The sequence below is a fragment of the Puccinia triticina genome, chromosome 14A (assembly GCF_026914185.1).
Source record: "Puccinia triticina chromosome 14A, complete sequence".
NCBI lineage: Eukaryota > Fungi > Basidiomycota > Pucciniomycetes > Pucciniales > Pucciniaceae > Puccinia > Puccinia triticina.
This window is the reverse complement of record NC_070571.1, coordinates 2,112,795-2,133,500: the sequence shown is the minus strand read 5'-3', so window position 1 is coordinate 2,133,500 and position 20,706 is coordinate 2,112,795. Positions and strand designations below refer to the sequence as shown.

Below are 20,706 nucleotides of genomic sequence, written 5' to 3'. Positions count from 1 at the left end.
TCCTTTATAGATCTGTAGTATCATCACTGAAAATGCATCAAACAATGCTACCATGATTAAAGAGCTTCATAACTTCCACTGGCCTCAATTCAAAGGTGAACCACAATGCATACAATTCTTTGCTCACATTCTTAATTTGATTGTGCATGCACTCTCTAGAGAATGCCAGACCGTAATTTTTTCAGTTGCCTTTTAATTACAATCAACTACGTTTAATGTCAGTTCTAGCTGAAAGTTGCACTCCCACAGCCATTTTTAGGCTTTGTATAATTTTTTATCAATCAGCAACATCAATTTTGTCGGGGGCATGAAATGCCCCAACGTGATTTCCCAGACCAATTTTTGGAGGCCAGACACAAAAATCTGGTCCCTGCAACATTTGCAACTTCTGGGAGGCATAAAGTTAATTTTGGAGAGTCAATTTTGCAAGACCCAAAAAGAGTTATGTGTGTCCATTTTTTTTCTAGATCAAAAAAAGTAACAAGCAGGAGACGAATGATAATCAAGAAACAAGCAACAACTACGTACAACGAAACCTGTGCGAAGCGAACAAGGACAACAACAAACGAGACGGGCAGGAGACTGACGAGGTGGACAAAAGAGGCAACGACGAGGAGACGGGCAGGAATACATGGAAATACAGCACGCAGTGTATGCAAGCAGATGATATGCAAGAAGAGTGATACAGAAAAAAACGAGCCCCTCCCCCAAAAAAACAAACACTGTGGAGTGTGAGGACGAGCAGAGGTATGCACAATCAGCGAGAGGAAAGACAGAATACGAAAAGAAGGCCGGCTTCAGTCGTGCAGAGTGGTTGGCCCGCGGCACTGCGGCGTGGACGAGGGATGGGAGGGCCCGGGGTGAGGGGATGGAATGGGGTGTTTGGTGGCCGTGGGAGAGGCGGATGTGGAAGAAAGTTGGTCGGCTGGGCCAGATGAGGCGGCGTGGATGAAGGTCGAGGCGCGGCGTTGCCGCTTGGACGAGGGATAGGAGGCCCCGGGCTCAGGGGACTCGCTTTTACGCTTCGGGGCCGTCGAGGCGAATGTGGATGCAAGCTCGTCGGCTTGAGACGGGCTACCCGGGCGTTTGGTGGCCGTTGAGTCCTGCGTTGGTGGAGGCTCATCGGCTGGCTGGGACGGCCGAAGACCCGGCGAGTGGTCGCGTTTACGCTTGGTACCACCCATGGACTCGAGTGTCGATGGCGGGGCCTCTGATGGCTCAGGCTGAGGAGCTTCTTGGCTCCGTTTGCGCTTGTTGTTTGCCGTTGATTCAAGCGTCGACTGGGGGTCGGCCGAGTCCTCAGCGGACTCGGCCCGGCGGGTCTTCCTCCCGGAGGCCTTCCGCCGGTTGCGCGACGGTCTCGGGTTGTCCTCGACCACTTGGCTGGCCGAGTACTCCGACTGGGGCCGCGCAAATTCCTGAAGAGGAAGCGGATCGAGCCCGGTGGCCGGTCTGTTGATGGGCCGTCGAACACAGTATGGGTACCTATGTCATTATGATGAAAAAAGGGAGGGAGTTTAGTTTGGAGGTTTTGGTATCGAGTGCGTTTCAGGAATATGGGAAAATACTCACCGTTCGCACGGGTTAGGATATTCATACTTCTTGTCCGCATATATCCGCGGGACGATATCATGCTGGCTGGCCCATTGGCAAGTAATGTTGATTTGGACGACCGCATCTCCGAGCCCCCTCCTGGAGCCAACAAAGATCAACAGCCGATCACCTTCGACCAGCTATAAAAAGTAAAAATAAAATAAAATGTGCGTCTTCAGGGTCAGTAAGGGTTGACAAAAAGAAAACATGAGACGAACAGGACATACCTGTATGATGTCGTTCAGGTAGACCGGTATCCTGGGTGTCGGATGATGGTGCTCATCAGGGAACGATGGCCACAGAAGGATTCCGATTTCCTTGTCGGCGCATTCTTTCTGGAACAGGACGCGATTGTTGGGGCCCCAGGACGCGTTCTCGATCCACGAGCGGCCGATCCTCTGGAGTGAGTCGGGGAGATCGAAGTCGAGTCCGTTTCGGGTCCGGCAGAAACTGACACTGTTGCTCCTCCGGTTCTGCTCCCTTTCTGAGTAGGGGTAGAAGTGGACGGACCAATAGCCGTCGAACTTGGGATCATTCGGGTTGAATTGGTCACTCTCCGAGTCGCGATTCGCCCGAAGATCGGTGTTGGCCCGGGAGTCGAGGGTCATGGTCCTCATTTGCCCAGACTTGCTTGGTCCCACGGCCATCGGGTCTTGAGGGTGGCAGAGGGTAAAGCGCATCGAGAAGGGGAAATCAATACATTTGCCTTCCGTGGCTTGCGGCATGTCTTGTCGCATCCGAAGCCAGTTGATCTCGGATTCTGGCAGCCACAGCCGATGCTCATCCGCATAGCGCTCGACCGAGTTCTGGGAAGGAGTCTTGAACACCCGATGAGCACTCCGGACGGCCATTCCTCGGATGGCAGCGGTCAGACGATAGATAGTGCGGATGATTGGGTGGTCGATGTCGAATGAGTCGGCGGGGTGGACGCGGTGGGGGAGCAGGTCGCTCCTGATGAGCTGGCGCCGAAGCCTGAATGGAAGCGACTCGAATCGTTTGCGGAGCATTCTGGTCACCGGTGGGGGGAGCGCGGCATGGTGCCAGCCGAGGGAAAAAATCAGCCAGCTAAAGATGGAGTCCGGAGTGAGGCCGATCGCTTCGTCATGTGATGGTGGACGAGGGACCGGGGAGAAGGGTATGAGACTCAAGGGATGGATGAAAATGGACATGGTCGAGAGCTGATCGATCGAAAGTTGGGGTCGGGCATTGAGGGCGCGGAGCTACATATTTGACTTCGACCGCAGCCCCCCGGGGGCCTGTCCTCAACCCCGGGGCTGGCTCCGGCTGAGGCAGATGCCAGAGATGTGTGTCTGAATTTCCACATCCTTCCATCAATTGGCAATGGCCAATTTGGCACCGAGTCTCAACATGAGCCAAACACCCTTCCACCCGTCCGGCCTTACGCACAGTTTGTACACTGTGCCAACAACAGGCAAGGATTACATAAAGAAATCCCTCAGTAGATTCTCTGCCCTACATACATATTTACAAAACCAAAGAACAGGGTGCTGGTGGCCAAGGTCTCTGAGGCTGAGTCCTCCAGCAAATAAAGGAAGCCCAAGGGGCTTGGAGATTCTTGCAGACAATCAGCTCTCTCGCACTCCTACTGTTGCATGAGCCAGAGTCACTCCATAATTCCTGGCACCCTCCTTCATTGTAAACAGAAAATCAATTTTGAGCCATCAAAAAAAAATGTGTTCATGAGGAAAGCAAATCATAAAACCCTTTCATAATTTTTGGTGCAAATAATTCACATTCCCCACATGTGTATGCACAAGCACCATTCTTTTGGATGATTCCCTGGTACTATTTTAAATTTTTGCATGATTCTATATGTACCAAAATTTACAACCTTTGGACACAGACAGCATCATCTATGTGTATCTGTTTCTTTTCTTTAAAGTAATGACATGTATTCAAGGATCACTTTTGGAATTAATGTTCTTCTTGCATACTAATCACCAGGGGGGAAAGTGTGGCACTCCCTGGAGAGTGCCAGACCGTATGTTCCTTTGGGAAGACTGTCTGATGTCAAATTTGTGAGCATGTGGGATTTAGGCTTCAAATATGTTGACCTTATGTTCAACTCAGGCTGATCTTTGATCCACTCCATGGTGAACATGTTGGTAATTGAGTTGAGGGTACCCCCACTTGATGCCTGGTACACCCTGGTATTCTACACTTAGTGGTGTGTTTCAGGAATCAATTTGAGACCCCCTCCACTCAATTAATGGGTTGTAAAGTCATTGAGTGGAGATTCCCTCCACTTGATGACTGTTGGACAACCATTGATTGAAGGTTGTGTCCACTCAATGACCATATCTAAATTACCAGCCACCAAGTGGATACATCCTCCACTCAATGACTGGTTTTTAATTTCATTGAGTGGAGGGATTCTCCACTCGAGGACTGGTGTGTATACTGGCTGTTGAGTGGGGGGGTTCCTTACTCGGTGACTGGTTCTACTGGCCATTGAGTGGAGACACCCTCCACTTGATCACAGCTCACTAGGATGGGAAAATCCCAGAGCATTGACCAGTACTGCATGTTGGTCATTGAGCCGGGCCTCTCCCAGCTTTAAGGACTGTATTTACTGTACTCAGCGCGGGGAAAGTCCCGGCTTGATGGACAGTATGTACTATCCATCCTGCTGCACTTTTCCAAGCTGAGTGGCCAGTGTAGGCTGCCTACCGCGCTCGGAAAGGCTGACTAGATGACCAGCATTTGCTGGTGATTGGGCCAGGGCTTCTCGCTGGATGACCAGTATCTACTGGTCATCGGATTTGAGCTCGGAGAGGCTGCAGATCGATGACCAGGGCATGATGCCTGTCAAGCGCGGCCTCTCTGAACTCGATGGCCAGTTTGTGTTGGCCATCCAGTCGGAGAAGCCCTGGTCCGATGACCAGCACCTATTGGTCATTGTTCTGGGCCTGTCTGAGCTTGGTGAGCAGCCTGTACTGTCCACCAACCTCGGAAAAGCCAAGCTGAATGAACAGTATTTAGTGTACTGTTCATGGAGTTGGGGCTTTCCCAGCTCAATGACCAGCAAATAAAGGTCATCGAGCCCGTGTAAACAAGCAACTCGCCAATGTCCACCCTGATGTTCGGCCAAACATGACAGTGGACATAGCAACAAAAAAAAACACGCTCCCCGGGGACACCCGGGGATACAGAGCTGATCCCTGTTGCCCCGCTGCCACCGTAGTTGACTTGTGCCCAGATTGAAACTCCTGGAACACAAGCTTTTTCGGTGATTTGCTACACATTTGAACACCATTTTTGCCACTAAAAAATGATGATGATTTTGATTGTTCTGGATTCAGCAGGTCAAAAGAGCATCATTCTTATCTTACACCTGGTGCTAATAATTACCATGTGATAAGAGCAATCAACCCCATTTTGTTGCACAATGGCCACGGACATAATGGTAGGTGTGATGAAGGTATGCTACCTGGAGGAAAAAATTGCCCAAAACAGTCAGGCAAAAGGTGTGAAGATGATCAATCTACAAGACAAACGGTATGACCCTGCATGCTGAGATGTGTGTGGACATTTCAGAGTTGAATTTTCACCTCAGAGTTCAGACCAGCTATTGAAATCTTTCTCCTGCTGGTTCCAGGATCATCAAAATATTGATGCATCTATTGATATCCACCAATCTGCCCCCTTCCCTCTGTGAAGCTTAATAATTTTAACCTCTAGCTGCTACATTTTTCAGTCAGATGGAGGTCAAGTGAAGGAAAATTGTGCAATGTGTATTCACATACAAAAGGTGCATGGACCCATATGAACAGCTGACCGTATGGCAAACTTTAGCCTGCATAAGTGGACCATCACTTGGTAAACATCGTTGGTGAAAAGGCCTCTTTGATTGTTCACATTTCATATTACAGGGAGGGAAGACAGGTTACAGAGGTTTTCCCAGCTTTGACACTGTGTTATACTCAAAAAAGAGAAATTTAATTTTACATAACTTTCCTCCCAATTGATGAAGGGAACAGGCATGGCAGAAATATCCCACAAGGATTAATCTACCAGTTAACTGAGTCTTTGTGGTTGCTATAATTTACAGCTATCTTTCATTATGTGATTTTATGTGGGTTTTGATTGAAAAAAATCAGCCCTGAAAAATCTTCCTTCTCACTTGGTCAAGGATATCTTTGAGCATCAGGATAGTTACATTCTTGGCAAAACATGTTGTGAATTGAAGCTCACATCCTGGATTTTGTTTGATATGAACCAAACAGAAAATTTCAACTAAGATATTTCCATGTGTTGGAATTGAGTTACAGATCATCCCGCAACCACTTCACCTACAGTTACACATCTGTTGGGAGGAAAATTGAACAAAGAGTTGCGACTCACATCTAACTCACATCAGACCATTTGACTGACAGAATTACGGCCTGGCACTCTCCAGAGAGTGCCACACTTTCCCCCCTGGTGAATCATTTTTTGGGTTGGAATCCCTGTAAAAAGCTTTTTGAAAATTGGAAATGGATTGTGGTGTAAATCTTGGCAAGGATGTCTTTGAATCAATTCTTCCTTTTCTTAAACAGTTTGATTTTATTTCAATTGCAGCTTGCATGAAATTGTAGTAGTGAAAATTAGTCCATGACTAAGAATTCTTCATCATATAATGTACTTGTTTTTTCAGGGCTCCATTGGTGAAGGATGAATTTCTTATAGTGGCAAACATAATCTGTGTTATGAGGCTAGTCTTGGGAGTTAGTAACACTTGCATCCCATTCTTATGCTGTGCTGGGACTCCCAATGTAGATAAGAAAATAAAGCCAATTTTCTATTGGATTGGTATTGAATAATTAACACTAACTAGAAAGAAAAAACAACTCCATTTTCAAAGAAGGAAGTTGTTTGTGAAGCTTTCCTTGATTGCCTTCTCACTAAGTGCTCTTTGGCCCACCCATCAGGCTTTTTAGAATGTAGCCAAGAATGTTCATCTCAAGACCTTTGGAGCCAGCTGCAACTCCATCAGACATATACTAATGAAATGTGATAAATTTTCGAGTGGACTTTTCGATTAGAATTATACTAAGCATGATTTGAAGGGACAATTTTGCAAAGGCCACCCGCTTCATGATGGACTTGGGCAAAATTTACCGGCCAAACACAGTAGTTAATTCCGGGAATTATTCTATTGCGAAACTGGGGACACGCACAGGGTGAGTTGGGTGAACAAGCCAATCCATGAGATGATCAAACAGCAAGGGAATCAAGGTACACATGGGAAACAAAGTTAAGGAAATGAATAAAGACAGGAATGTGATTTTGGGTTAAACTTTCAAATGTTGGAAGTTTAATCGGAGGTTTTGATTTTTTTGGAGGGGGTCTCGGGAGGTAGGTTGGTGTCAGTGGTGGAGGGTAAGGCGGATGACGATGACGAGGTATTAGGTTGGGGGTCAGACGAGGAGTCAACGGGACGAGCTCGCTTCTTGACCAAGCTGGTGAGGTCATTGATGGCTGCTTTGCCGTTGGCTGTCGAGGGGTTGTTGTTGACGGCGGCCAGGTAGGCTTGCAGGGCTTTGTCGGCCTCAGTCATCGCGGGCGCTTGGGGGACGGTCTTCAATTCCTCTCGCTTAGCCTCCAGTTCTCCAATCAAGGATTGAGTCTCTTCTATTTCTGATTTCAGTTTGTTGGCAGGTCCAACGTCTTGCTTAGTTCCTTCTGACGACTCGGTTGGTTTCTCCTTGCCTCCTTCCTCAGTCTGTCCGCCAGCTTGTTCGGTCAATTTGGCCAGTTGAGCTTTCATCAACTCGATCGCCTCGTCGACATGTCCGATCGCTTGCTTCATCGATTCTCCCTCATCCGGAATCAGCTCGAGCGCTAGCGCAATCATCAAGTGCGTCTCCGCTATCGCTCCCGCAGTCACATCCGTCCGAGATTTCTTGACTTCGAGCGAGCTTTTGTAGGACTCAACGGCCTGTTCAAATTGCTCTGAATATTGTTGGCAAATGAAATGAAATGAAAATCGGTTTCGTGAGATCGTGTCCGATCACTGTGAAGATCATAGCGAATGAGGTTGTGTAGAGAAAGTAAGCTTACCGCCTTCTTGATGAACTTGCGCAATCAGATCATAGACATCGATTAGTTTGTTCTGTAGTTTTTCAGCCTGTTCTGGTTGATCTTTTGAAGAGTCGACCTGAGAAAGAATCGATTGACGTGCAAATTCGAGGACTTGGAACGCGTTTTCTAATTCGTCTTCGACTGTCACTGGTTCTTCAGCTTGATCAATCTCCTCGTCTCCGTCCTCCCCAGCCGCTTCATCATCGTCTTCATCCGAGGAGTCTCCGGAAAAGTGGATTTGAGGGTTGCCTTTGTTTCCCTTGGCGACTGGCTGGGATGGCTTGGATGAGCTAGCGGCGCCGGCTTGGTTTGCGGTACCTACTTTCAAAGAACACAGGATGAAGAATGATTAATAGAATGATTATTTTCAAAATCCAACTGAATCCAATTTGTGGATACCTTTAGAGGAAGAAGCTGCGCTTTCAGTCACTTCGGGCGCGGCGTCTCCAGGTTCAGTGGCTGCAGCAGCAGGATTATGCGCGTTGAGACCGCCCGACAAGCTTCCCAAAGTGATCGCGTTCCGGAGCAATGCTTTCCCGTACGAGAGATGGGCATCGATAATCGCGGTGTGGTTCTCTGGATGATGAGTGGTCAACTTCTCGCATGCCTTGGAGAAACATTCCGTGGCGATTGCGTAATTCTTGAACGCGAAAGCGCGTGCTCCTGCTGCTAATTCGGCCTCGATCGTGTCAATATCCGTGTCGTTGGCTTCTTCGCTTTGGGCCGCTGCGACTTGTTCTTGCTTTCCCTTGGGATCCTCACTCGGCTGATTGCTTCTACGTCCGAGCAGAATCAGTATCGAAAGATGTGCAGAGTATCTTAACCAGTGGAGAGGGGGGGAAGACGAGGACTTACAATGAATCTGACATGGTCTGTGATTGCTTTGTCGAATTCTGAAAGGGCCCGTCGAGCGTGTGCCCCAAACCGGCATCCGGGGGTCGACTTCGCACTCGCGGCTTGCTGCGAAACATGTCGTCATCTCGACCCCATCCCCAGCCCCCCCCCCCCCCCCCCCCCATTTAGGGTTTACATAAAGTATCCCAGTTAGCCCACTTGAATTGCTTTCTTCATCTCAAAATCCCAACTGCAAATTTTTTCAACAATATCACGGGTGTCATGCAATTCTTGTAGCTTTTGAGTCGTAAAATTCTACTCAAGATCATTAGAGCATCCGCATCCGTGGCTAGATTAGCCAGGGCTAACTAGCTCGGATTACGATTGGAATAGGATAATCCGATCGGCCATCCGCATGGGTGGGGATTAGCGAGTCCGAGGCCGTCGGAGGTTATGTGTTTAGGTGCCTATATGTTATGTGTTTGGCACCTAAACACATAAAGTTCATGCTAACAAGCATGATGCATATTCACTTTGGGATTAGTCCCAGGATTAGTGGGGTCTACATTTAGACCCCACTAGCTCCAAACGGAGCTCCGGGCTAAGTTGATCCCCGGTTGATCCAACCCGATGCGGGTGCGGGGTCGAACTAAGTGCCCTAATCCGGGCTAACTTAGCGCCCGGTGCGGATGGTCTTACAGAAGAATAAGGCCAGATGATGTTGATTTCTCATGCAGCTATTTTAAATGAAATTACAACGCTGATGAATGAGTTTTGAAAATATGAAGCAAAGGGACCAGGAATTGTGTGTTTAATGAATGGTCTATTTTAGAAAATACAACAGTAATGAATGGTCCAATTGATGGGGTGTATGTACATATATTGGTAGAACAGCAAAGATAGATGATGTGATGTAATATGTATGCATTTCAATCTTGTGTGTAATCCGTTTGGAGGTATATCCTTGCATTTAGCCCATAACTACCACCTACCTGTGCCAATCTGCCATTCTACCAAGATTATTGAATGTCAATTCTTGTTTATCTGTGCTGATGGATTTGAATGTTTTGGCTCACCTTTCCATGGCACTTATCTGTTTTTTTTTAGCATTGCTTGCAAGTCTGTCTTATCTCTGATCCACAGGTAGAAAAGGATAGATGAATTCAGTCCGATCAATATTAGCAGAACAGAACAATTATATAGAAAAATTAAGACTGACAGGTGAATAGGTAATCTGCTAGCTGTTTTAACTTCAACCTATTTGTATGAATTTTTTTTATCATTTCACATGACAATTTGTGATCATAAGAATGTGGCTGGATGTGGTATATTTGGGATATAATTTTGAGAAAAGATTGCCTTACCATACATGATTGAAATAAACCAACAGGCAATCCTTGCTCATCTTGAGCTAATGGGTCTGCAGAACCTGGTTGGCTTGGTTTTAAACTATCTATGCCTCTAATTGTTTAGAAGAAGTTAGCAGATGCAAGCCAACTGCAAATTCATTTTTTTTCTCTTCCAAGGAACAAGAAACAAACTTTACACAATCTTCTGGTTTAAGCAAAGGGTTTTTTGTCTTCACATCTCTGATTTTGACATCACATTTTGCAACTCCAAGTTCCCCGTCAGTGCCAAAAAAAGGACCATTGATTGGGTCCATTTGACTAATACCAATTGTAAAGGTTGGCTTTTCATTGTATCCGGGATGATTCTAAAAATGCTTGTCAGCTAATTTGTTAAGGAAATGAAAAATTTCAATCAGTGAAGGTACATACCCCACAATTTAAAATAATTTCATGAAATGCACTTTCTATATCTGTTTTCATAGCAGTGCTAGTAGTGAAAATGTTTGAAGTGCTTCCACTAAGTAAATGCTAATCTCTGAGGTTGTGAATTAGTTTGAATAGGAAGCTGTACTCACCCTGGTTTGTTAGCTGTGACCTTGACCTGATGGCAAAACAAAGTTGACCTTGGTTGCATGATACATGAACAATGATCTTTACCAATCCAAAACAAAATCTCGAACTCACCACACAGTTTCCTGCACCGACAAGAATGTTTGTTTCACCTGCAGTAACACCTCCTTCAGAGTACTGAATTTTTCCAAGGGCCCTGTTACAAATGAAGAGTCAAAATCAATGAGGAGTTTGTGATTCAAAATGCCTATATGTAGGCTATGCGCGAGCCAACTTGGTGACAATCGCTTCAAATGAAGTCACGGAAGGAAAAAAAAAAACTTGAAGAGACTGAACATACGCTGCACAATCAATAGTTACTTCTTCGGAGTCTGGACTGCAATAATAAGACCGCAGATTCTGGCCCTCGTACACGGCCGGCGCTGTTTGACGCCCAAAGTACGGCAGTTTTGCTGTCCTCGCGCTTCAGTTTGACCCCGCGGGGAATGATGATGTGAGTACGGGGCGCACGTTTTCCGCAAACAACCCAGCATGCGGACAGCTTACCACCCAGTGTCATTACGGTCCGACTGCTGGCCATCCAGCGGAACGTTGACTGGTTTGGTCATCACATTGGGTGCTCTGACGCTATCTAGACAGCCAACAGTAACCCATAACTCTGTCAGATGACCAACACTGTGCGGTCATTGGAGTGGTACACAGGCACACGGTAGGCAATCCAGTGGTTTGACCAAGCCTCGCCCATTGTGCAAACCTCTCAAGATACAGAGCCGGGGTGTAGTGCATTACTCTAAGGCTTTTGAACGGCTACTTAGACACACTCTTGATTGCTCACAATTGCTTACTTGGCTGAGACTTCATTATATTCTAATTTTTAGCTGGGGACTTATTTATTTAAATACAAGCTATTTGAGGATCAGATCAATGGTACATAGTCATTAGAGAAACAAATAGAGATTGTCTGATGGGACAGAACAGATGAGCTGGACTCAATATACAAGTGGTTCAACCTTGAAACGAGGATTGAAAGCCCTGATCGGGCTTGGGAGGAGAGCAAGCACAATCAAGAAGGGATTGATAATGAAGAATGTATGAGGTGGAGGGGGGAGGGGATTAGAGCAAGGCACGATTGAGGGGAGAGGATGAGAGCGAGATGAGATGGAGGGCAAGGCGAGGGCATGAGAGGGGGATCGGATGGAGGCAAGAGGATGGAGGCGAGAGGATAGAGGCGAGAGGATAGAGGCGAGAGGATAGAGGCGAGAAGATGGAGGCGAGAAGATGCAGGCGAGAGGATGGAGGCGAGATCATTGATGGGAGACCGAGAGGGACAGGGAGGGGAGGAGAGGCGAAGGACTTTATATGTTGTATTCTAAAACAGATGACGTCACATCTGCTACACTCACGGGCATGGTTGCTTGCCCTTCATTGATGGGGTGAGTTTTTGCTTGCGGTTCTCTAACTTATTGCCCCAAGGGGTTATTCAATGGGACCATGGGGTTGTGAAAGTTTGACCAAATCAGTCTGCCAATGTCACCGAGCTGGACATGAGGTCTGCAATGAGGCACAGTGAGGCACTCACTGATGACTGCAACAGAGATGACTGAAGTATATCGGTTCCAAGGACCACTTCAACTGTTTGGTGGCCTTGGCGGTAAGCACACCGTACTATCATCTCTTACGAAGCTGGGCCACCGACCAAGGCCGGCAAATAGGCAGCATGCCGCCGACCCCTCAACCTCGCCGGTTGGCGTGCTGTGGTTTCAAGTCAGAGAGCTGTTTTTCTGGCCTGGCCGACTCTTTGACCCAATGCGAGTTCGCAGATCGCGCCGGCCGTGTATAGAGAGCTGTGGACTAGCAAGATGAGTACAATGTTGAAAAATTGACGGGCCATCATGTGTTTCTTGTTCCTGGGATGTGGTACTGATTATTCTGGCGATGGCAAGATGTATTGAAAGATATTGCGAGGAAATGCTTGTTGTGCTGGCCAACTACATAGCCAGGCTAAATAGTCTTCGTGAGCTGAGTCCAGGGAGTTGAAACTTGTGCATTGTTGGTACTTCCTACCCCACGTTTCAGCCGGGGGACCGACGCGCCAGTCTGAAGCCAGTTGGCCCGAGCCGACTGAGTGAAACAGCCATCAGTCGACTTCCGTCTTCCAGAATGGTGATTGCTGCCAACCGACATCATGTAAACGGTCCGCTCAGACTCTCCCCTTGAATTGGATGATTGCGGGCCCCAACTTCCGAAAGACGTTCTCTTTCATAACCTTCCGGACTCATTAATGTAAAGTAAAGAACTACCCACTGTTGCGGGTGTAGAGAAGTTGACTGCAGACCTGGGTGCCGTACCCGTTTTACCAACGGTGAAACCGCTGCGCTGCGCTGACATCAACGGCACTTTCAGCGCAGCGCAGCGGTCTAGCGCTGATCCTCCAGCCCAATCAGCGTTAGCGCAGCGGTTAGAGCGCTGCGCTAACGCTGAATTCAGCGCTTTGCCGCGGATGCCTGCTGGTGATCAGGATGCCTGCTGGTGATCAGCGTTAGCGCAGCGCCGCTGAAAAGCGCTAACGCTGAAAATCAGCGCAGCGCAGCGGAATGACCGCTGACCGCTTTTTCAGCGGCAGCGCGCTGATTTAGCTGCTCCCCGCTGGCAACGCTGACTACCGCCGCAGCGGCAGCGGCGGAGCCAGCAAAGCTTTCCAATCGGAGGATATATACAACATAGATATATGCCCAGCTTGGCTTCCAACTGATCAACCTCGCCTTACACCCCCACGTTTGACCTCACCGGAAGTTGATTGCCATGGCTGACAAGAGTGAAGGAAAAGAAATATCTGACAAGTACGATGCCCCCTGCACCCCTCCCAACACAACCTGTGATTCAACCAACGTTCCCCAATCCACCCGCCGCGAATCCAGCCGCATTCGCACCCCTAGCACTCGACCTGGATTTGTACCAACTCTAACCAAACCTTGTCGGGCTGCTGTTCCAAACTCTGATGCATCGGGAACGCCCAGGGCCAAATCAAAGCCCAAACAGGTTTCAGAATCAGTTGACATTGATGGACCAACAAACTCAAGCAATGAACGTGGACGAGTGAAGCAAACCTCCCGTCGCACTGGCCAGGTGATTGACGTTGACACAATCCAAGATTCAGATGAGGAAAACCGCCGTGCTCCCGCCTTTCCTTTTTGTGTTCCTGTTTTTTTCATCGGTTTTTTCTCCTGTTGTACCTAGATTAGCGGCTCATAACCGCTGATATTAGCGGTTCATAACCGCTGATATCAGCGTTTGTTGGATCTTGTTGCACACCAATCAGCGGTTTTAAACCGCTGCGCTGCCGCTGTTTTCAGCGGTTTTGCCGCTGAGATCAGCGTCAGCGCAGCGGTCAGGCGCTGATTGGCCGCTGATTTAGCGGCGCTGAAATCAATGTTTTTTTCCGGTGAGAATAATCAGCGGTTAGCGCAGCGCTTTCCCCGCTGATTTTCAGCGCAGCGCAGCGCACCCAAAAACCGCTGCGCTGACCGCTTCACTGCGCTGTTTGCAGCGCAGTGGTTTTACCGTTGGTTTTACCCAAAAAACGGGCACACGTACCCGTGCCCGGCACCTGCCGGCGGGTTTGAGACGGGTGCGCAGCCACATTCTCTATGCTGGTGTGATAGTGGAATCTTGCAAAGTAGGGCTCTGAAACCAGTCAATTGCCATGGGCTTTGGCCAGCTATGGCCCCACAGCAAAGACCCGCCAGAACAGGTTGTGAGATACTGCCATAAACACCTTTCTTTGCAGCCAAATATGCAGAACACATAAGCAGAGATTTGACATTCCCTGCAAAGAAGTTTTTATGTTTTCAAGGCATGCACTGGTATGTCAGGGCCGGTATGTTGTAGCTTTTTCCAGTTATCAAAACACAAAAATACACACGCACTAAATTACATACCAATTTCAGTTGGTTTAGTCAGTTTGAAGTGCTGATGTGCTTTGTATGAGACAACTATATATAGAAAGAAAGATTCTTCACCTCACTAGCATAACAAGACAATGAATTTGAGAACTAATGTCCAGGATCAAGAGCTTTGAAGGCTACTTTCTTTTAGTAGCCATGGTACGGATAAAGAGGTTCCCGTTGAGTCCCGCAGCTCCGACCAGATTTATCGTACCGTGCTGTCGAGTGACTTTCTCAGGTAAGTGATTTGATTTTACCTAGGTGCTTTCCCACTGCAGAACACGAATGGTCTAATGGACTCACCTTCGTACCGCATGTTTTAATCATGTTGATGACATCATAGTCAATATCTTCCTTCTTCCTATTATGCGAGAATGGGAATCAGGAGGCTTCCAAGGTCAGCGGCGTGAAAAATTTGACTGGTTTGCGTGGAGCACTGCTTACATGTCGATTGGTGATCCATCGGTGGTGGTTATTCTGATCTAATGAAAAGTATCTTGTTAAATGTTTTATTTACATTCCCCGCTTTACCCGATGGAAAATATGGATCTTGTCGGGATATTTTAAAGGAGGCACATGTTTTAACTCACCATGCATGAATGATACCATGCTTGGAACCCTGTGGTGCGGAGCTTCTTTGTATGAGGATTAACCGGGATTGTATTGACATAAGCTCTAATCAAATGATCAATCAAGCATGGTCTCAGCGGATGAAGGTGTCAAACTGAAGTTGCAACAAAGTGAAAAGTTGACATACACCATACAATCATCCACTGAGCCGATAGGTAGGGCATCTGAGGGCTGAACGCAGTACGCCTTTGTAAGCTCGGCATCCGCATTCCATCCTTCCCATTGTGAACCAGGTGGGGCACGTTTTCTGATGTCTAGAGTGACTGTATTGTGACTCGCTAAGGGACTCATACCACCCTACATGTCCAAGCCACGAACCAACAAGTCTCGTCAGTTACCCAACCCCTCTGAGTTGACCTTATGCAAAAAAAAAACATTCGCATACCTTGCTGGGGCATCTCCCGAAATGATCATCAATGGCGGCTTCTACTTGGTCGAAGGAGCTAAATGTGCATGTAAAACGAGACCTTAAGTTGCCAATCTGGACGACAGATGGAAATCTGCTGTTGGCTTACATATCTTTAAACGGTTTTATACTCAAGAGGGTGAGCTGGTGCGAGAAGTTGTCATTAATTAGTACAGACTCAGTCGCTGTGTTCAAATGTTGAAAATAGAGATAGAACATAAGATCGGAGACTCACAGAACAGTCATGGAAGGCAGTCCTGATTTGGTTTTCGTTCTCTGGAATTTTTTTGTGTTGCAGTTGCATAGTTTTGGCTGCTCTGCAAAATTGTTTAGAATGTCAGGCTGGAGGGCTTATCATGAAACGATATTGGTGAAGAGGAAAGGATGATAGAAAGAGATCAAAATGCACTCGTAACAATCGTCCTGGTTCACAATGTCATAATAGCACATTGTGGGTGGGTGCAAGAAGGTCGACCGTGAGCTCTTCGCGGTTATAAAACTGATTGCGGCAACGAAGAAAAATCGCGAGGGGATCATGACAGCTTTTCCAGCCAGCGATGTTTGAGTAGATTCTTGTGTGCGTCCGGATTGTAATTATTATGATGATTGTTAAGTTTTCCTGGTTAGTTTGTGCCGTGAATAGGAGGAAAACTGAAGGGATGGAGACCACTTGAGGTGTATTTGGCTTGTCGCTGGGCGCGATACCCGGCACAGAACGGTATCGCTTGCCAAGTTTTTGAATGTTCAGTGCTCGCAACAACAAGCCAGTCTTCATACCAAAGCAGAAGGTCAGGGACTGTCACCTCCACCCAAGTCCTAGGCTTTGCTTGGCCCAGTCTCTTCAGTCGGACATCAAAAAGCCCATCAATCACAGTGCCACACCCTCAAGCTGGCCCTCCATGTGCCATGCCGCACCCGTCACTTGTGATCTCTCCACTTCGACAGCCAGCTCATTGCTACGGGGCACCCCAGACGCCACAATCCGCATCCAGAGCCACCACGACCAGTTCAATACTTCTGGCTCAACACCAAGTTTTTATCCTATGCACTAGGAAAAATAAAATGTCACTAGATGACAGGAGGGTGAAGCACTGCATTGCGCTTCAAAATGCGCACATTTTAGCGCAGCGCATCTCCGCCATAGCGCCGTCAGTGCTACAGTTGCGAGAGGCTAACCTGCACTTTTACAAACCTGCACAATTTACATTTTGCGCGCGAGCCATCCACTGCCAGTCGGAGGAGGGCCCATGGGCCAAACCCCCAAGCTGAACACAATTTTACGTGTGTTTCAGACCTGGGGGAATTCAGACCGCTACATAGCCGCCAGTGTAGCGTATGCGCGCTGCGCTACCGCTACAGTGTAGTAATTTTGCACTACTTTTGCGCTGAATTAGCGCGCTAAAATTGCGAGAGAAAATCAACAAATTCATTTGGCTGAAGCACAGCGGCTCTCACGCAGTGCAGCGCAGCGCACCAAAAGCCCGCTGAGCTAAGAGCAGCGCACCTAAAACCCGCTGAGTTAAACGCAGCGCAGCGGTGCTCCTTGTGACAAGTGAAATCAGGAGGTCTGCCACCCACAAATTAACCAAGTCTCTTCAGTCTGAGACCTTGGGCCCCCGGGGGGAGGTGACTTACACCATACCTCCCCACAGCTGGTGAGTAAGGTTGGTCTTGTACATTGGGCTTCCGGCATACTCTGAGTGAAAGCCACACAAAAAACTAATCATCACCATTGCACAAAAGCTGTAAAATGCGGCATTCAAGTTAATCACTGCTTGTAAATCCAGTGGTTTGGTGATTGCTGTGGAGTTTCTGTGTGTGGCAGGATTTTTATGAACCACCTCAAATTTGGTGGGCTGGATGAGAAATATCAGGCCTACAGCCTAAGCCAAAAAATCCCTCCCACCAAAAATTGGATTCTTGGCTCTGCAAAAGGGGTCAAAGCCCGCAAGTCCCTCCTGCGTTGGAGGCTTGCTTTGCAAGAAACACACCCACGGCAGAGGGAAATGGTTCAGCCCAAACCATCCAGAATCTATTCTATTATTCCTGAGAGCATCTCCACCCGCATTGCAGTCTTGTCTTTGATTCACGTTATCGCTTTTCCCATCGCCATGAGTGAGTGGCGCGCTTCCTAGCGAGTAAGTTTGGTGGTATCATCATCATCATCAAAAAAAGAAATTGTTGACCACCGATTATACCTTGTGAATGTCAAGGGGGAGACCCTTTCCAGGCACCGTGCTCGTAAGTGCCACAACCCATGAGTGTAAACATGGCTTTCCTCTTGGAGCGTGGATGGAGTCCTTTGATCACTTTTCGTTGCAAGATACGTAATTAGTGTGTGTACTTGCTCACCCCCAGGGCTGCGATCATGAACGACTAGTGAGAAGTCTTTTCTGTGCCGCGAGCGATTCAGGAGTGATCCAATGCGTTGGGTCTGCATGGATGTGGATAGTTTTGTGCCACCTGAGACTGCCAAATATCGTCCTGACTCCTAAGGTATGGTTATTTTTGAGCTTCAGAAAGGAGGAGCCTGGACGGGGCTATGTGTGTAGATATCAGGTGCACAGATTTCTCCGCCCAGAGCCCAACCAGCAGAAATCATTGTCTTCCACCAAAGCTGATTGATGGCTGGTCTCCTTGGAGTGGAGTGATCGTGTTGTCAAAGAGAGATTTCTGTATGTAAGCACTTTGCCGAAATCTGTAATCTGCATTGCGTTCGGTTGTGTGAGCGTCTCCCTGTGGTGCTGTGAACATCGGAAACTTCAGCAGCCAGCCGTATTTAAGCTCTCCTCCCCTCTCCCGGTCGAGCGACTGCCTCAAGAACCCCAAGAACCTCCAACCAACACTCGATATTCCCCATACAAGAAACAGCAGCCGCCTTGATCCTCACTTGAATCACTCGGATATCACATCCTATGTTGGCACCAAAGAGCCTCCTACTCGGGGTGGCAGCCCTTCTCCCTGCTGTTGTGTTCGGCAACTCTCAGTCCGACCAACAGATCGCTTTCATGCCATCGCCACCGTCTTCTTCTTTATCAGAGAAACCCCACCATCCCAACTTGAAGATCCAAGCCACCAGCAACAATGGAATTGCCTGTTGAGTGACTTCACATCCGTGCTTCTCATTCTTGCTTGTGAGCAGACTTGGTACTAATCGAGTTGTGCGCAGTCGAGAGAATCACTATGGCAGAGTTTCCGGAGTACGCCATCCGAGTCAGATCTCCAGAAGGACTATGTGACCCTACCGTCCGTCAATACAGCGGTTATTTAGATATCTCGGAAACCAAGCACTTGTTTTTCTGGTTCTTCGAATCCCGAGACCGACCCGAATCGGACCCTGTTGTCCTGTGGCTCAATGGCGGACCAGGCAAGTCCAATGATGAGCGCTTCATGTTGGGAATCGAGCCAAGTCAGTGTTTGAGGAGTACTAACCGATCTGTGATTGGTCTATCAAGGTTGCTCCTCGTCGACTGGTCTCCTATTCGAGCTTGGTCCTTGCAATGTCCGAGACCAAGGTAAAGATACCGAACCTAATCCTCACGGATGGAACAAACAAGCAAACGTCCTCTTCCTTGACCAGCCGGTAAATGTGGGCTATTCCTATGCTGAGGGCAGCTCGGACTCCGTCAGCGACAGTGTGACAGCAGCCAAGGACGTGCACGCATTCCTCCAGCTGTTCTACGCCCGCTTCCCCACCTACTTGAAATCCGGCTTCCACGTAGCCGCCGAGAGCTACGGTGGCCAATACGCCCCCAACATCGCCACGCGGATCATCAAGGAGAACAACGATTTACTCTCGAACGCCCAGTTAAGCTCGACGGACAAGGTCGTCATCCCGCTCTCGACCGTGATCATCGGAAACGGCTTGACCGACCCCCTCGTCCAGTTTGCCAGCGTGCCCGATTACGCCTGTGCCCCCTCACCCTATGCGATCTTCGACGAGACCACTTGTGCGTCCATCCGCGCCAAAGTGCCCACCTGCGAAAGACTACAGCAGTTCTGCTACAGCAACCCTTCCCGATTCACCTGCGTACCCGCAACTCTTTACTGCTGGAGCTCGATCTACGGTCCGATCCAAAACGCGAACAAGAACCCGTATGATGTCCGTCAAGGCTGCGATCGCTCCGTCAACCCTCTCTGCTAGTAAGCCCGACTCTTTCATCCCATTAAAACCCCAGAGATTTAGTCGTCTGACACATTATGATTGATTTTCTTTACTAGTGACGAGATGAATTGGATTGAAAACTACTTGAACCGAGAGGACATCAGGAGCGAGCTTGGTGTTCCGTCTGACTTGAAATTCGAGAGCTGCAACTTGGATGTCAACCGAGCCTTCCAAGTAAGTCCCCCGCACTTCATTCTCGACCCTCGACATGAAATGCGTCTGTCTGATCCAACTTTGTTCGCGATCTTATCCGAATGTCCAGATGTCTGGTGACAACATGCACAACTCCGCCAGCCTGATCCCTGACATATTGAGCAGCGGAGTGAGACTGTTGATCTACGCCGGAGAAGATGATTTCATGTGTATGTTGAAACCTCATGAAACCAATCTATGAGTAGATGGAGAGAGGCTTACATGTTATGTACGTTTCAGGCAATTACCTCGGCAATGAAAGATGGATGATGGCCTTGAAGACCGAATTCAGCGACGAGTTCCAACACAAAGCGCACAAATACTTCAGTCGATACTCTCTCGATGGTAGCAACTCGACTGTTGTCAAAGACTCCAAGGGACACGTTGGGATGGTCCGATCTGCTGGACCAGGTGCTGGAAACTTCACCTTCGTTTCGCTATACGAGTCCGGCCACATGGTACGCATTCTCTTCTCTAAACCCTCCCAATCGCTCATTTTGTTTGCTCATCTGCTTCATTCGCAAATCACTACAGGTCCCTCATGACCAGCCTGAAATCGCATCTGAGCTGATCAACAAGTGGCTCCAGAACCAACCTCTACATTAGGCGTGTATACAGACCTGATCAACGATTGGGTCTCCTTTGTTTCCTTTCCTCCTCCGTCGTCTAAGTTGCCCATGCAATTGATCCATGTTTGACCCCTTTTTCATCCATCCGCGGAATGATATCCTTTGCTCGTTTCCTGCTGCTGCTGTTGTTGTTGTATCTATACATTGCCTCCACTCCTTGTTGTGTCGTCATTTTTTTATACTTAGTTGTACATAGAAATCGTAAGGTGGGTTCAAAATCAATTGGAAGCATCCCACCCGAATTATTGGTGATTTTGCAGATACCATACCTCTCCCGATGCGCCGCGTCCATGATCAGATCGCAGACCAG

The 20,706-nt window shown here is 48.1% G+C and overlaps 3 protein-coding genes across 3 annotated transcripts; 1 reads left to right on the top strand and 2 right to left on the bottom strand.

Annotated features, from left to right (window-relative positions):
- Positions 1-797: 797 nt before the first annotated feature.
- On the bottom strand, positions 798-2,762 carry PtA15_14A193 (uncharacterized protein; the record flags this gene model as incomplete). Its single annotated transcript, XM_053162884.1, has 3 exons — positions 798-1,485; positions 1,573-1,733; positions 1,821-2,762. 3 exons carry the CDS (start codon positions 2,760-2,762, stop codon positions 798-800), a joined length of 1,791 nt encoding a protein of 596 aa, XP_053026866.1.
- A 4,148-nt stretch (positions 2,763-6,910) lies between these two features.
- On the bottom strand, positions 6,911-8,648 carry PtA15_14A192 (uncharacterized protein; the record flags this gene model as incomplete). Its single annotated transcript, XM_053162883.1, has 4 exons — positions 6,911-7,548; positions 7,657-7,995; positions 8,077-8,453; positions 8,533-8,648. The coding sequence occupies 4 exons, from the start codon at positions 8,646-8,648 to the stop codon at positions 6,911-6,913; spliced, it is 1,470 nt and encodes a 489-aa protein (XP_053026865.1).
- Positions 8,649-18,325: 9,677 nt separating this feature from the next.
- On the top strand, positions 18,326-20,373 carry PtA15_14A191 (uncharacterized protein; the record flags this gene model as incomplete). Its single annotated transcript, XM_053162882.1, has 7 exons — positions 18,326-18,506; positions 18,580-18,777; positions 18,866-19,553; positions 19,632-19,749; positions 19,838-19,937; positions 20,008-20,225; positions 20,302-20,373. The coding sequence occupies 7 exons, from the start codon at positions 18,326-18,328 to the stop codon at positions 20,371-20,373; spliced, it is 1,575 nt and encodes a 524-aa protein (XP_053026864.1).
- Between the last annotated feature and the right edge of the window lie 333 nt (positions 20,374-20,706).